Genomic DNA, 15,821 nt, shown 5'->3' on the forward strand with positions numbered 1-15,821 from the left:
AGGTGCTCCATCGCGGAGTGTGGCTGCAGCACACCATCCCTCCTCCAGCTTGGATCCAGGGACCTGCCCTGGACCAAGACTCCTGAGCAGCACTAACCCTGTGGCCATTGGAAAGACATGTGAGCCCAGCACATCAGTGTCTCATCAGTTCTCCCCACACTGTCCTTTTCCAGATATCCTTCAAGAGCCAGGATAAAAATTTTGAGTTTGAAAAGCAAATCAGTTGTATTGGAAAATTCTTTGCTAAGCTGCAGTTTAATATTCTGGGGGAGATCATTTCTAGTGTAGCCATAAGAGCCCTGGTTGGCACTGCAGCAACGAGAGGCAGATCAAGCAGAGACCCTCGCCCCTTTGTACGTCACATCTAACCACAGTGACATACGTTTATTTCCATTTAAAACTCTGGAGAAGTAGGTATGTGCTGTAGCTCGGCTGCATACGATGGAAACGCGGGGCCTCCGTGTGTGGTTGCAGGAAATGAGTTTGCTGTATCTGTGACAGCCGTCGTGCTTGCACAGCCATGAGAGCAGCACAGCACAGCTCAGCGTGGCGTTCTTGCACCGCGGCGTTAGCCCAGCAAGCCCACAGTTCTGCTGGCCTGCAGCCACCCTGAGCTGCCTCCAGCCTGGCTCACCTCTTCCACATGGGCCCCCCAGGGGCGCTGGGCTCCCTGTGGCTTCATCCAGGAGCAGCGCTGAGGAGCAGCCTCGGCATGGCACCCCCCAAAACAGGAGGACACTGGAGAGCACATCATTCTGAAAAGCTCTTCTGAGGTGGAGAATGCCTTTAGGATCATTTTGTCTAAATATGGCAATTCAAGGTTTTTTGAGCCACAAGTTAGAAAACTCACTTTTCCCTATGGTTTGGATTGCTCCAGTGAGTAATGTCCTTTTCTTAGTTTTAAAAAAAAAAAAAAAGTGAGAGCGTGGAAAGTAACAGTAAACGCTCATCAACTGGTAACCCAAAAGAATTTAATTTTCTTCATTCCTATCTACGTACCAGTTTAGTTTTAATTCAAGGTATGAGCAGGCTGCACTGGGGGGTTGCATTGCTGTATAGTACATTCTTCTAGCAATTTAAAAGAATGCCAAAGCAAACACATTTAAAAAAAAATAACCCTGAGAAGTAAATGGTGTAGTTTGTTGCCCTCCATGTGGTTAGCTGTCTCTAAGGTCATAAAATGGGGGTCCTTTGGTGGGCCAGCTGGGTTTATGCAGCATATGCAGATTGGTATTTTGGCTTTAAGCCAGATCTAATTTTCCGTTTTGTTTCTATGATGAGAAGAGGTGGTTGAGGTGACCTCAAGGGGCAGTTTTGTGATTTCATCCATATTTGTATTAGAGAGCCTTTTAAGAGTATTTAAGATTAAAACACAGTCTAAATAAAGTTCAGGTACAAAAAAAAGCAGAGTTCACTTGTTTTATCAAAAGGCTGAGCCTGCAGCCAGGCGCAGGCCCAACTCACGCCATCCAACAACCCACACCTCACAGCTCTTCATGCTCTGCAGTTCTGATGATTGTGCTGCAAGGCAAACAGGAGCCAGAAAATTTACACTGCCCCTGCAGCCTTCCAGAGTGTGGGTGTTTCTGTCTGTTCGTATGTGTCCTTCTGTAGACATAGGTGTGTGCACAGAGCAGAGAATTGCACACATCCAGAAACCCCTGTGCCATTGCAACAGCAAATTCAGAGGAGGAGTGTATTGTGCTGCGAGGGTGGCATGGAGCACCGGGCTGCTCCCTGCCTGGCACACCACCAGGACATTGCCTTTGGCCACTCCTGCCCCCACAGACTGCCCCCCAAAGAAAACAGTCTCATGCTTTTCACCTTGTCATCGTTGGCAGCATTCCTGGGCTAAGCACAAGTGCCTCTCTCTGCTGAGAGAAGCAGCCACCAAAGGGAGCTGGAGCTGTGAAAGTGGCTTTCCCCACTTAGAGTCCTGGAGGGACCGTATAAGTAAAGAGCTTTTTCCAGTGAGCTAAATGGAGTTTTCTGTAACAGAAATAACTTACGTAAAATAAAAACGAAGTTGGCAAGCAGTATAAAGGCTTAAGCTAATAAATGCAATATTTAGTAGTGTATATTTGCTGCTGAATTTGTAAAGAAAACCAGACTGTAAAGCTGGCAGGAGCTATCAGCTAAGCACAAGAAAGAGGAATGTCTTAAAGTGCTCAATAATCCTAAGAAAGTTTTCTTCTCACCCTGGGACAGACTGAGTACAGTGGCCTTCCTGGAGTGTAGTCATTTCATAGCCATCAATGGCAATTTGAAGGTAACTTGAACAACTTGACTGAAAATTTAAGAAGATAAGACATTTATTAGTCTATTCCGGTCTATGAGTAAAGGTGGTGCAGACCAGAATAAGCTCTTGGGGAACCCAGACATTTTCACCAAAAATATTTCACACTATTCACTAACTACAGGTCCTGCTTTGTATGCTAATGTCTGTTTGAAATTCAGCATTTCCTGATCCTCCCTCTACACTTTTTCTTAGATAAATAGCATGTTAAAAATTGCATCTTTCTTTCTGTTTTTGTATATTTTAGTCATTTCACTACTATCTAAATAAACTGAGCAAATTGATAAACAGTCAGTAAATATACAGCATGTTTCACCATACATCACTGTAACTAAAGAACAGAGAACTCTGTGTAATCAATTGTTTAATTACTTAGATATATGAGTAGAGACAGATTTCAGTGTAAAGAACTACTAACTTTGGTGTAAAAGTTTCATTTAATTACACAGTAGTATGTTTTAATAGTTACCAATTAATAAAAACCATTGTTCCTTTAGAGAAAGAATTAAAAGTATAGATGCAAAATAGAATTAATGCTTTAAATACTTCGTGATTTAGAACAGTGTTGCATTGGGTAAGCTACTCAACATATCTTCTCTTTGGATCATTCTTCCTACATTTCAAATTACTCTGCTGGAGTTGATAAGCACAACTGACTATTTCAGATATAGTTATTTCAGATATAACTTTTTTCTTCTGCACCAGGTGGGTGTGACACAATGAAGTCCAGTGAGTAAGAGCATGTTCAGCCCAGAGCCTTGGTCTCATGTAGTATTATTAAAATGTTCCTTGTTTGCCTTCACTCTGAAGGAGGAAAATGTGTGTCCACAGACTGAAAATCAAATTTGTTTGCAAGTGTTGATACCTCCAGCTCTATGAATATTAATCTTTCAAAATTTAAAGAAAGCAGTTCATGTTCACTGCTGTTCTCTGCCCATCTGTTGTACTTTTCAAGATTTAAAATCTTGTACCAGCTTTTTGTCTGAAGATCATTGCTGTTCTGCTTGCTAGATGGACTTACTCATATTTTATTACCTCTTGGGATAAAAGGGTTTTTCTTTGTTTAAAATTCCTCTCTTCCCTAAAAAGCTCTTCTTGATTATTTCTCTTGGATAAACATATTGCTTGTGGGATCCCAAGAACAGCTTACTTTTCCTGCTAGGAACCATCGCTGCATCCCTTAGCTTTATGCGTAAGCAATTATGAAAACATGTTTCTCTAGAGATGTTAAGCATCTGTTAAGCTTTGCTGGTGGGTGCTTCAGAAGACCTCCATTTGTTCTGCTCACATGAGCAGAACTCTGCCCATGGTAAAATCACATTCTGATTCAAGGAGTCCCTCTGGAATTGAGGGTGGTTGCTGCCAGTTGGAAACGTGAAATGTTCTTTGTTGTCTGCTTCCTCCATGTAAGCTTTTTCTTTGCCATCCGTCATGGCCTGACCCTTTTGAATACTTCTGACTTGAAGAACTGCTGTTACAAGAAGATACAGGTTCTCGTGTTATATACTCAGGATGAAAATACTTAGGATGCTCAGGCAGCCTATTGCCATCTAGAAAAGAGCAAAATGATTGCCTTCAGAGTTTGCTTTACACCTCATTCAAATACATTCATCTCCAATGGTAGGCTCTACTATCTACTGAGAGAGAAGGCAAAGAGACAATTCAGTATTTTTGTTAGTAACTCTAATTCTTTATCAGCAATAAAAGGTTTGTATTTCAGTTTACCAAAGCAAAAGTTGTCAGGTGAGCAAAAAAGTAGTGAAATCTTCCAGGGCATGACAGGAAGATGAGTCTAGTTCCATTAACAGGCATAACAGGACAAGAAAGTTAACAGGCACAGTTGCTCCTGAGGTGTCATGTGATGTTGCCAACAATCCTTCGGTGCTGCCGAAGGATTCAGGTTGACAAATACCTGTTAATATTTGAACTATAATAAAGCACAAATGACACAGGTCACCATATGCCACACAGGAAATAATTGGTTAGTTAAGCTCGGTGGTGTGCCTGACAAAATTTCCAAAGCTAGGCAAGATTGTGGGTTTCTCTACTGATATGCTTATGCTCATAATTCATATGATGTGGTTTGCATTTTCTCATAACCAGTGACAATTAAGATCTTCAGTGACTGCAGACAAGCCAAATGACCTGTATGAACTAGCCATATTTAAACATACAAGCCTGAATTCAAACATCTGTATTTTTTCATATCCTGTTAAAAGTAAATCCATTATTAAAGCAACTCATTTGTATCAGTAATGTAGTAGGGCCATGCCTTAATGTTTTAAATTAAAAGTTTACGTGTGGTCTCGCTGATCAGCACCCACCATGTTGCTTGTTGTTCTTTCTTTACAGAACATAGGAAACTTGGCAATCTGACTGTGACAGTGAAAAAGACCGTCCCCTCTCCAGAAGCAATACAGATCCTCTACCAACGCATGAGATATGAATATGAGTTTTATTACTATGTCAAAGAACAATTCCACCTGCTAAAGCGCAAGTTTGGACTGAAGTCTCATATCAGAAAACCACGTCCCAGACCTGAGTTCTTCATCCCTTCTCCCCTGGAAACTGAGGAACCAATAGATGATGAGGAAGAAGATGATGAAAAGTGGCTAGAGGATATCTATAAAAGGTGATGGATGGAAGAGCTGTCCTTTCTCTTCTGGTGACCCCTCCAGCTTTCTTAAGATTTTTTTTAATTATTATGAAAAGTAATTCCTTAAGGAACTGGGTTAACGTGCAGCGGATTTGAAATGGAACAAAACAGACCATTCCCACATGCTGGAGCCTTTGGGAGATACCTGATTTTGCAGGTTTGATTCATTATACAGTGTTGGCTCTATAGCATCCTTGCTATAGCATAGTTCAAGAGAGAAGTATCTACCGTCTGTCACAAAATAACTTTTGGAATACACAGGAGTCCTTTGGGAACCTGCAAAATACAAGAGAGTAGATTAGCATTCTTGAAAAGTAACTTTTACGGATTCTTTTCTCTCTCTTCAGAAACAAGTCTTTGTGGCATAACACTGTGGCATTAACTACGAGCAAGTGGAACTACAGGCAGTGAGCCATTTGGGAAGAGTGCCTCTTTTTGTCCAAAGCACCCTGGTATCCCAGTGTTATGGTCAGAGCCATTGCTGTGTCTGTGAATCCAAGGATAACAGGCTCAGAAAGGGGCTAGGTAACAGCTTCTCAAATCACCTGTGCTGGAGGAGAGAGGCTGCTATTCTGCCAAATCAATACTAGTGGGTGTAAGGCAAGTTACAGGAACCAGATTGTTTTTGGTAAACCCTTCTAGTTCATAGCGTGGGAAGAGTTACCAGGTCGGTGAATGGCAACAACAAATTAAAAGGGCCAGGCAGGGCTTTGTTTCAGCAGTTGAGTATGTTTCTATTAGACTCTAAAGGAAAAGGTGTAACATGTGGGGTTTATGTTCAAGAATGGTATTTTTACATTTTTGTTATTCTTTTGGGTCACAAATCCAAAGAGATACAGAAAAAGCTGCTCATTAAAAAACTCAGATGATCTGGAGCTCCTATTAAGTACAACCTGTATTTCTGCAGCTGCAGAATTTAGTTGTTCACATCTGAAGCTGAACACAGCATCCCCACCAGCACAAACACCAGACTCCTACTTTTAGCGTGCCTAGAAGGAAAATTAACAATATGAACATACACAGCTTCTCTAGTTGAAATACTTCAGAATCATCAAACAAATAGAAGAAGATGTACTCTCTGAAACCAAAGCCGATTCAGTGATAGGTGGTTAAGAGAGTCACTGTGAAAGTTGCCCTTGTTAATCACTACAAATATTATCTGCTAACACTAGAAAGGGGATCGGTGGAAGCTGGGAGGGGAAAGAGAAGTAGCACCAATATGTGAGGTGCTGTTGTTATTCGGGTGGGTGTCCCTGGGGTGGGGTTCCCTGTGACGTGTGGCATGCTGGCTCTTGGGCAGCCTGCCAGCGCTGGTGGTGCAGAAGTGACAGACCTGCAGGCAGCCCTGGGCCCAGCTCTTTGTCCTTCTGCTTCACAGCAGAATAGGGGGGAGTTTGGGGTCTTGATGAGGCCTTGGCCTCTTATGTTGCCAGAAAAAGCTGGACTAATAGAGAATAAGAGCAATAAATTCCTGTCCCTAGAGCACAGGAAAGAAGCAGGTACAAGATGTTGCAGTTGCTTGCCAGGATGAGGACAATCCACCTCTGTCTATCTCGCATCCTTTCTCAAAACACCTACCAGAAAATTTTTGGTTCCTATTCCATGGCTGCCATCTGCAAGGTCATACTTCAGTTTGCTATAACAAGTAAAAGTTATTTTGTGATGGATGAAGCATATAAACTCGGGATCAGCTGAAATGGGCTTTCCAAAGGTTTTCCCTTCCATGAGCCTGCTGAGAGCCAATAAACATTATGGTCTTCTTCACTGCTCAGTCTTTACCTATATACAGAGAATGAAAATAAAGAAGAGTTGAGACAAGATGCTAACTTACAGAAAATACTAGGAAGAAGATTCATTATTAACATCCCAGGCTGGTGGTAGCAGTGCACTACTGTGGGGGAGCACATTAAAGAAAGCTGAAAATGGCACAGATAGTAACTAACATATTAGCTAAAATATGAATCTGCTGCATTGTATATTTTAAGTGGTTTCTATGAAATTACATTGAAAGAGTAATGATTAGTTTACACACTGTGGAGTTGTTATATTTTGGAAAGAAAACTAGTATTCTCATGTTTCTGAAATTCTGTTTGAATCCTTTTTCTGCCAATGTTTTAACAGAGTATAGTCACTTAACACCATTCACCCTTCCTGCAAGTTCACTGCTGCTTACAGTAAAGTCTGTTTCTATCTGTTTATTTAATGGTGTCTTCCGCCATCACTACTTATAATCGAAATACAAAAGCTGCTTAATGATTTACTCGCTAGGTTTTAATATTGTTGTATTTTCGTAACAATCAACCTGGCCTCTCCTCCTCAAATGGCAATTCTTAAATTTATCTGGCACATAGCATCTAATATTCCTGATCCTATGGCCTATTCCTCTGTCATGAAATATATTTTGCTTAACTTTTAAAAGGTACATTTTAAGCTGGTTAATCTTTGACTTATTTATTGAAACTTTTCAGCACATTCCAAATTCTTAAGTTGCTCAGGAAGAAGTTGGTTTAAATAATTATATTTGGGTCTGATGAATATTTCTTATTAAAAAAAAAAAAATCACTGTTTGTAAGCCTCTAGCCCATGACAGCTTTGTAGGAAGTGCCATGCATGTACTTGGAGATCTTTGTGGGGGGGAAAAAGGTGGCTGTTCAACACTTAAGAAAATAAGAAAATATATATGTACATTAGCTTAGTTATAAATGAAGCAACGTATGTTTTGGAATGAATCTTCTTTAACTTATTCACTACTATCTCCTGAAATATCAATAAGCCATATGAGTTTATTTTTCAGTCCAGCGATGTTTAAAAATAAAACTTGCACATTTCTTCCTGGCGCCATAGTCCTCTTGCTTACACTAGTTTTCCTGCCTGGATACAGTGGCTGTGGGTAGGATGCTGGAGTTGCACCCAACAGAACAGGGTTGGATTCAGCACAAGGCATCCTCTGAAAATCATACTTGAGCAGTGAGACTGGACCAGGTTGCTCCTGGGTTATTGCATCTCCCAAACTATCTGAAGCTGTGAGAGTGAAGTCAGAATTGTTTTACTCACCTGAGGTGGGTGGTCAGTACATTGAAGTACATTGTCCAGTGCTCTGTGGCTTCTAAGTAGAAGTTTTATCCAGGAGAGAAACAACTTAGTCTCCATACACTGCATTTTTACTGGATATGGTATTTGATGGCCAGGCATAAAAGCTCCAGTAGTCAGCGTGGTGTTACAATGGAAGTGAAGTATCAGTGCTTTCACACTAAAGAGAGTTGTTTAAACTGTTGTTTAAATGCAGCATTCTGGAAAAAAATAAATTTTAGTCTTAAGTTTCAAGTGACAATGACGAATTGTGCCATTTTTTGTTTCTGTTCAATTTACTTCTCTTCCACATAAATTTTGTTGGTGATGCAGGGCTAAGTCCAAGTATCTCAAGTGTTTCCTGCTTGTATGTAGAGAAGTAGCTCGGCGGAACTGAAAGTACATGAACCTGATGGTGTATTTAAAGCATTCCAGTTTCTTTGCAATTCTTTTATCATTGAATCTTTGATGAATCATTTGAATGTTATGATATAGAATGGTACATTTTATCATAAACACATGAGCAAAGCCACAAATTTTAAATGTTGGAAAACATGTCTGTGAGTTCAAGCCATGGAATTTTTCCTCCTTTCAATATTTGATACAATAATATTGAATGTACAGGTACGTTTTTTGACTAAAAAGGGAAACCACACTGCATGCCAACTTTTGTCCTCTTATCAAATGAAAAAACATTGTCTGCCAAAGAATAAAAATCTACATTCTCTTAAAAAATAAAGACCTCTAATTCCCAGCTGAGAGTAATGGTGCTCTGATCTTTCCCTCCATTCTAAGAAAGGGAACATCTGTGATGTTAGAACATTAGCCTAAAATGCAGCAACATTTTTGAGAGCTAAAATATTATAATACAGTACCACAGCATTCCTTCTGTTTTATTTTTGAGGACTCTGCCATTTTTGCAAGGAGTTCAGCTAACAGTTACATAGAACACTGTTGATCACTCTGCTTGCATGAGCCAAGACCAGAGTAAATAACTTAAGTGTTGCTTCGTATAGACCTCCATATGCAGGTTCCGTGGGAAACACAGGGGTGTTACCAAGCCTTGGAAGTGCGTGTCTACTGGCATTGGAATCATCGGAACCACTTTTGCAGGGTCTGTCCCAAGGGAGGGTTTGCAAAGTTAGGCTCTGCTCAAGTACCCACAGGTATGGCAGGAAAGGTGCTGGAAGGCAACTCCATAAGAAATGGCCACTGGAGGGTAAAAAAATTTCCCTGCAAAATATTTAAAGTGGATGGGAAGTTTGAAGGTTGCAGGTTAAATTGCAACCAGCATAAATCAATTCCTGATGTCTCACAGCTGAGAAACAGTCATAAGTTTTCTTTGGTTTGTCTGGAAATGGCGTTATATGCCAAGCTGCAGCGTGCAGTGGATGTCAAATCTCAGTTGTAAGCTTTATAAAATCAGGGTGTGTGTAATGAGAGCACCAGCACACTGTAATGGTTGTGTCTCGGCACCGATGTCTGACCCTGTCATCTTGGAAGAGCCTGCAGGAAGGTTGTTGTTGGGGCAGTGGGATGGGGGAAGGAAAAAGCTTTCTGCAAGTACAAATTTGGCTTTTCAGACACTGTAAGATGGCAAGATTTGACCGTTGGTTTATTTTAATGTGGATTTTGAGTATAAACACATGGATTTCCTTTTCTGAGTGTGTAAAGGAAGAATGTGAGTTGGTTTTGTATTTAACTGATTTTGGCTGAAAGGGTAAGTTAACAACACTGCTGCCAGGCAGGCACATAGGAGTGTGCTTTGTGCAGACTTTTGTCATCTTTCTGTCCCCTTCTTTGGAAGCAATGGGCAAAAAAAAAAAAATACAACTAAAGAATTCAGCTATACTGCAGGGCAATTGGCGCTGTGAAAAGTAGAGATTAGCAGGAATACATAGAGGTGATGCTGTTCAGAGTTAAGATTAATGGTCTAAACACAAGGATGATACGGAGTAACCAGCAAAAGTGGCATACAAGCTGCTCACTCTGTGGCTTTGACTTATCTGGAAAACTTGAGATGGTGCTTCACAATCAAATGCTGCTTCACATTTGTGATTTGTACTGTTAGCAGGACAGTACTGATTTTTTTATTTTCTCCATATGCTTTTAAATTGCCACTTCACCTCAGAAACTTGGCAGAGCATAAGCACACAGCCTGTTCCTGTATCTGATGTGCAGGAGCTCATCAGAGACATGGATTTGATCCTTCAGCAAACCTCTCTCCAAGTGCAAGTGACAAGCAGAGTGAAACAAATCCTTGGCACAGTGTTGCTGCTAACAGGCAGAGTAATATTTAGTTACTGTGCCACAAGGGGAAGTATTCCTGTAGTTCTCCAGTTTACTACAGGAGACTTTGGATAACCTCAGGGGTCACGGGACCATTGTCAGGTAGCAAAAGCCGATTGCATGTCCCAGTGTTGAACTGATGATCATGTCCAGGTTAGGTGCAGGAAAGAAACAGAGGTGGTTACAGTTCGTACCAGACACAAGAGTGACAGTCCAGGGTATGGCTTCCCACAGCACACAGGGATTTCTCTTCTTGGAACCTCCTATCTAGTTTGTGGTGGGAAGTGCAGGGAGAGGAAGTCAGCTGCAGTTGTTAGTCTCTGACTCCTCAAAGAAGACAAGATTCTCAAGATCATGCTGGATAAACGTGTTAACAGAAGCAGCAATGAGGCACCTGTGCTTCACAGAAGAGCTGTGAGCCTTTTCCATTTTCACTTTCTCCATTCTGTATTTGGCTGTATTTGCTGTATTTCCCGAGGTCAGTCTGTGTAGCCTATTTCTTCACTAACCATATTGTCTGAGCATCTTGGAAAATGATTAAAATGCTTATCCTTTTGATCCACAGTGGAGGTAAAGAAGTGCTGTTATCGCCATTTCATACATTGGGAATGGATACAGCAAGTGGATAAGTGATATTCCAAATGTCACGCAGTAAGGCTGTGAAAAAGAACTGATGATAATTTAGCCAAGTGTCTTAATTCTTGAACTTTCTTTTCTGCTGTAAGATCAGCCCTAAATTTCAGAAGGCAAAACAACCATGGAAAATTTTAGTTACTTGGAGTCTTTTCCTTAAAACTGGGAACACCTTTCAGTTAACTGCCTAAATACAAATTATGTTTTAGCCCTTCAGCAGACCATTTATTTCCTTTTAGGACAAAGATTAATTCCAAGTTATCTGTTCAGTTGCGTAATAAACACCTGTAGAAATGGTATGGTGTAAGGTGGCTTTATGTTTGGGAACAGTGTTCCTGTAGCAGTTAAGAGCAGATAAGCAGATAAGCAGATAGATGAAGTCACATCTTGTAAATTTAGCCATTCGCAAGAATATGGTCACATTTTCTCCTGCTATATATGGCGCTTGTAGCCTACCTGAAAATTTATCAGACCTCTGTTCATGTATGTGGTCTAAGTTGTGTTTTTGTTTGGTTTTCCACAGTGCTTAAAAACCCAGAACAAGATGCAATGCCTCGCTGTTCAGCAACTACAACGGAGTGAAAAGACAGCTCTCACACAGCTCACCAAGTAGTCGGTTTTGTCTGATGTACTCATAAACCTGAACTTGTGATAGCTTCTACTGACTGGGCAGGGGCATATGCCTTCACCTGAGAGCTCTGGTGCTTTCCTCTCATCTCTTCCCTGTCCTTCCCTTACCTGGACAGCACACATTGTTAAAACTTTTGCCTATGTCTTCTGGGGAGCATCTTAAGGAAGGTTGCACAGATGTGGACAGTGCTCTGTCCAAGTGTCTGTGGAGATGCACAAGCTGCTGAGTCTTGCTCTGAACTTTGGTACTGGGGGAAGGCTTTTGATTTTGAGCCCACCTTGCAGATGTCGGCTTCATTCCTGCTCCAGATCTAGTTTCTCTTCTGAGTATTAGGGCGGGTGCTGGCCTGTCTCTGTTGAAATAACTGAGGCTTAGCAATACCAAATCCGTCCCCTCTGGCTTTGGGCCGGGAGGCTGAAATGCACTGGCAGGTAAGCCCATCAGGGTGCAAAGAAGTCTCCATAGTGTCAGTCCTCCAATGTGAGCAGAGGCACTCGGTGTCAGCAGCAGCCCTGGGGCTGGTGTCTGAGTGGGGTGGGGGAAACGGAGCCGGTTTCTCAATCGTGGCGTGCTAGTGGGCACTTCTGCCAATCTCCCTTGGACAAGTTTCTGCTAGTCTTGTCGGCACTTGGGAAAGAAACTTTTTTCCTGCACTTTTTGGACAGGAAGCTGGCAAAGAAAACCTAGCAGTGCTTCTCTTCCATAGAAGCTACAGAGATCCAGGGGAGATGTCAGGGTGCAGGGGAGGGAAAGCAGCAGCCTCCTGCCTGCCCCACAGGGGCTGGGTTCCAAGCTCTTTCTATCAGACCTAGGCAGGATGGTGCTGGTAGAGGACAGTGCTGCTCCTTGAAGCATGAAAACTCAGCTACTCACAATGGAGTTTCGTGTCAGAAACTTAGCCAGGAAAGCTCCCTGGAGTCCCTCTGCACGGTTGTAGCTTTCCATCAGGTTTTGCCCCAAAGAACATGATTTGAGCCATCAGCACTGTCTGGAAACTGAGCCTTCTAGTGACTCCACAATCCAGCCCTTGTCAGTCACACCACTTGGGTCTGTGCATGGGGCTCTTTGTGATAAACCTCACTGGAATTTGGAAAACATTCAGCAAATTTGACCTCTACTTTGTCTTATAAATATCAGTGTCAAGCAGCATCATGCATGCTTTATCACTCCAAAATGGGGAGAAGGAGATGGAATTAGAATGCAGTCAGCTCTGATTTTCCAAAACAGTATCTTCTGAGTTAAAAAAGCTTTTTACTTCTCAAAAAGAAAATACAATGTCCTCTTTTTGTCCAGGGGCCAAGGCTTCTTCTCAAACTTTCTCTAAATTGTCGTGGACATGGACTGGTCAACCCAAAGGAGCCTAAAACATTTTTGTCTCTTGTAGGTAGAGCACTATGTCAGCCAGCTCTGGCAAGGAAGGTGAGATGAGACCCAACCCATTTCTCTGTTCTCACCACAGGAAAGGGAACAGAGGCATCAGCAAAACCTTGGCCAAGAACGGCTCTGACCAAAGTTAAGACTAACTTCTCTATAAAATAGAAAAGTGCAAAATAGATAGCAAAGCTTACTGGGGCAATCAAGGGAAAACACATCTAGCTGCAGGTCAGCATCTTTTCCAAAAGCTGCTGCTCCTGCTAACATAAGGAAGATCAGACCCTTCCTTCCCCTAAAAGAGGGATGTGGTGCTGCAGTGTCCCCTCCCTGGCCCCCCCTGCAGAGCTGCCGGGCCATGGGGCCGTGCCGGTGCTGTGGCAGGCGGCAGATGAGGACGCCTTGGGAGCCCTGCGCAGCTGGCGGCCCCGCCTGCTGCCGAATCACTGTGTGGCCCAGCCTAATTGCTTAAAGCTTTCCTTTTCCCCTCACCGCCAATGCTGGAGTGTAGTATTTATCTACTCTGCAAAACTTTTATGAGAATTGGTACGGTTTTGTAGAATTCCTGAATAACAGAGATCACAATAGCTGCAGTGGAGCCAGACTATGCAAACCCAAATGCCTGCACTGTTTGCCTCATACACAGTCTGTTCAGGGAGGAGTTGTGCTCCTCTGCCTCCCACCAGTCCCTGTGGAAAGTGCCCCAGACCCCTCACAATCCAGCTGAGGTGCAACTGCTCAATGCTTCCAGCACTTCACCCTCCACCTCCCTCCTTCTCTTTCATTCCCAGGCTCAGAAAGGAGCATGGGCACCACTGGAAGACAGCTGAATGTAGCTCTCTAAACCACTTGGGGACTTTGCACTAGTTGTTGGAAATAAAAAGGAGGTCCTGAGAATTTCCCTGGGGAGATTTTCCATGAGAAAAACTTCATTGTGATCCTACCGGATAGTGAGCTGGGAAAAGTAATTTGAAACAGGATAGGTAATCCCCACCTTCTTCAGAATAGCCCTTCAGGTTTTGGCCAGCCCTTATGTACTGTGAAGCCAACACGTCATATTGCTGAAGACTCCTCTTACCAGCAATATTTAAGGTCAAATAGTAATAGTAATTACAAATAGTAATGATAATAATGTTGTGTTTACTTCCCAGTGTTCAATTGAAACAGTAGATTCAGAAAAAAAAGATGCTTTGCATGCCTTGTGCAAGAAGGGGATAAGTGCAGGTTAAACTGCAGAAGCCTCTTGCTGAGGCGGCCTAGACTGCAGTGCTCAATGCCTGGGAACAGCCAGCTTTCCCTTCTTCCTTCCTCTCCAGTGCATGCCACTCATTTCAGTTTAGATGAAACAGAAAAAATTACCAAGCCAAACCAAACCCAAGTATCCATTGCTTTTTCCAGCCTGTCCTTCCAAAAGTAGTTTGCTTTAGTCCAGCGAGTCAAAAGGTATTACTCCCTTACTCATCATTCCCATTTGCATTGCTCAAGGCGAGATCTGGCAGAGAAACGGTGTGGACAAGCCCAGAACCTTGCACCAGCACTTGGTAGCTCATTCCTGGGGAACCACTGCATTGACTGTCGGGACTGCAGGCTTGGAGACTCTCTAAATGGTGATTTTGTTCAGGGCCAGTGGAACCTGCATGAAGGTGCCACCATAAACGGGATCACAATCTGAAACAACCAAGGGGAGCAAAACCAGCCTGGCTACGCAGCAATGGCAAGTTCCCACCATAGCACTGCAGTGACACAGTCAGCATGGGTTTGGTTTGTGCCCTGTATAGGAACATAAGCAAGTGTATGTGCATAGCTTCAAAACACCATGGCCCTCCAGAACTCCACAGGGGGGTTAGAACGAAAGAGAGAAGGGTTTTGCTTCTAAAAGGTTTAAGAGAAGTTTAGAGATCAGAGCAGAGAAACCAAAAAAGAGGTGATATGCATGGCAGGGTATAAGGAGCAGAACCCTGTACAAGAGGGGTTGAGGAAAGCTGCTCCTGGTGCAGGTATTGAGCAGCTGGATATCCATAAGGGAGCTGTCAGAAAGACCAGTCACAGCCTCTGGTTCCACCTTCCCTGCCCCTGATGGTGAGGGCACACTTTGTGAAAAGCCCACACCTGATAAAAGGAGCACACAGCAACGGGGAAAAGTTTCAACCTGTGCCCAGATGAAGTGATGGATCCAGGTGAAACTGCTTAATAACCCTGGCAGTCACTGGCTTTCAGGTGCTGGAGCCAGTCTGAGGGAAATGAGTAGAGATGGAATCTGTTCGTACTTTTTCTTTCTGGTCATCAAAGGTCAGTGCTGGTGTAAATCAACTAATGCAGCATATTTTTAAAAGGAAGCAAGGCTGCCAAAAATACTGATTTAAGCTTTCTTCTAGCAAGCTACCAATATCAGCTTTGTTTAAAGTTTTTCTTCACCTCTCTATCTCAACCTTGTGCCCTCTGCTTCTCAACAAAAAGTACTAAAGCCAAGGGAGGTGCTGGGCTGATTCACTTTTGTCAGAGGAAGGGTTTTTCCTCCTGCTGCTGCGGTCCCTTGTTCCCATACCTCGTGGGTCTCTGCATTTCCATTGCAGAGCCTGTGCTCCGCAAAAATGCACCGCAAGCTTTCAAAGAATGCATCTGTTTATATTACCTCCCCTGGCCCAACATCCTGTTTTTGGAAAAATAGCTTTTATAATGAGAAGCAGGGGAAACTGAACAAATGATTCTTCATGCAAGAGGTGAAGGTCTTCCTTTCCCCCAGGGCTTTTGGGGTGGACTCTATTTTTTCCCCGGAATTCCTGCCTTGGAGGAAAGAGCCGGTGTCCCCAGCCGTGCTCTCCGGGCAGAAACGCGGTGCCCGCTGAGGCACAGCCAGCGGGGCGAAGCTGCCGGGG

At 42.9% G+C, this 15,821-nt stretch overlaps 1 protein-coding gene across 2 annotated transcripts in view; it reads left to right on the top strand.

Annotated features, from left to right (window-relative positions):
• Positions 1-15,576, top strand: part of UST (uronyl 2-sulfotransferase) — a 170,475-nt gene extending 154,899 nt beyond the window's left edge. Inside the window, exons 8-10 of one of the 2 annotated variants that reach the window (XM_048297608.1) lie at positions 4,649-4,928; positions 10,876-10,935; positions 11,467-15,576. In XM_048297608.1, coding sequence (XP_048153565.1) covers positions 4,649-4,928; positions 10,876-10,935; positions 11,467-11,473 — 347 coding nt within the window. In that variant the 3' untranslated portion in view covers positions 11,474-15,576. Of the gene's footprint in view, positions 1-4,648; positions 8,781-10,875; positions 10,936-11,466 lie in introns of those variants that run through there. The other variant, XM_048297609.1, reaches the window with a different exon arrangement.
• The last annotated feature ends 245 nt before the right edge of the window (positions 15,577-15,821 follow it).

The sequence above is a fragment of the Corvus hawaiiensis genome, chromosome 3, assembly GCF_020740725.1.
Source record: "Corvus hawaiiensis isolate bCorHaw1 chromosome 3, bCorHaw1.pri.cur, whole genome shotgun sequence".
In the NCBI taxonomy this organism is placed as follows: Eukaryota; Metazoa; Chordata; class Aves; order Passeriformes; family Corvidae; genus Corvus; species Corvus hawaiiensis.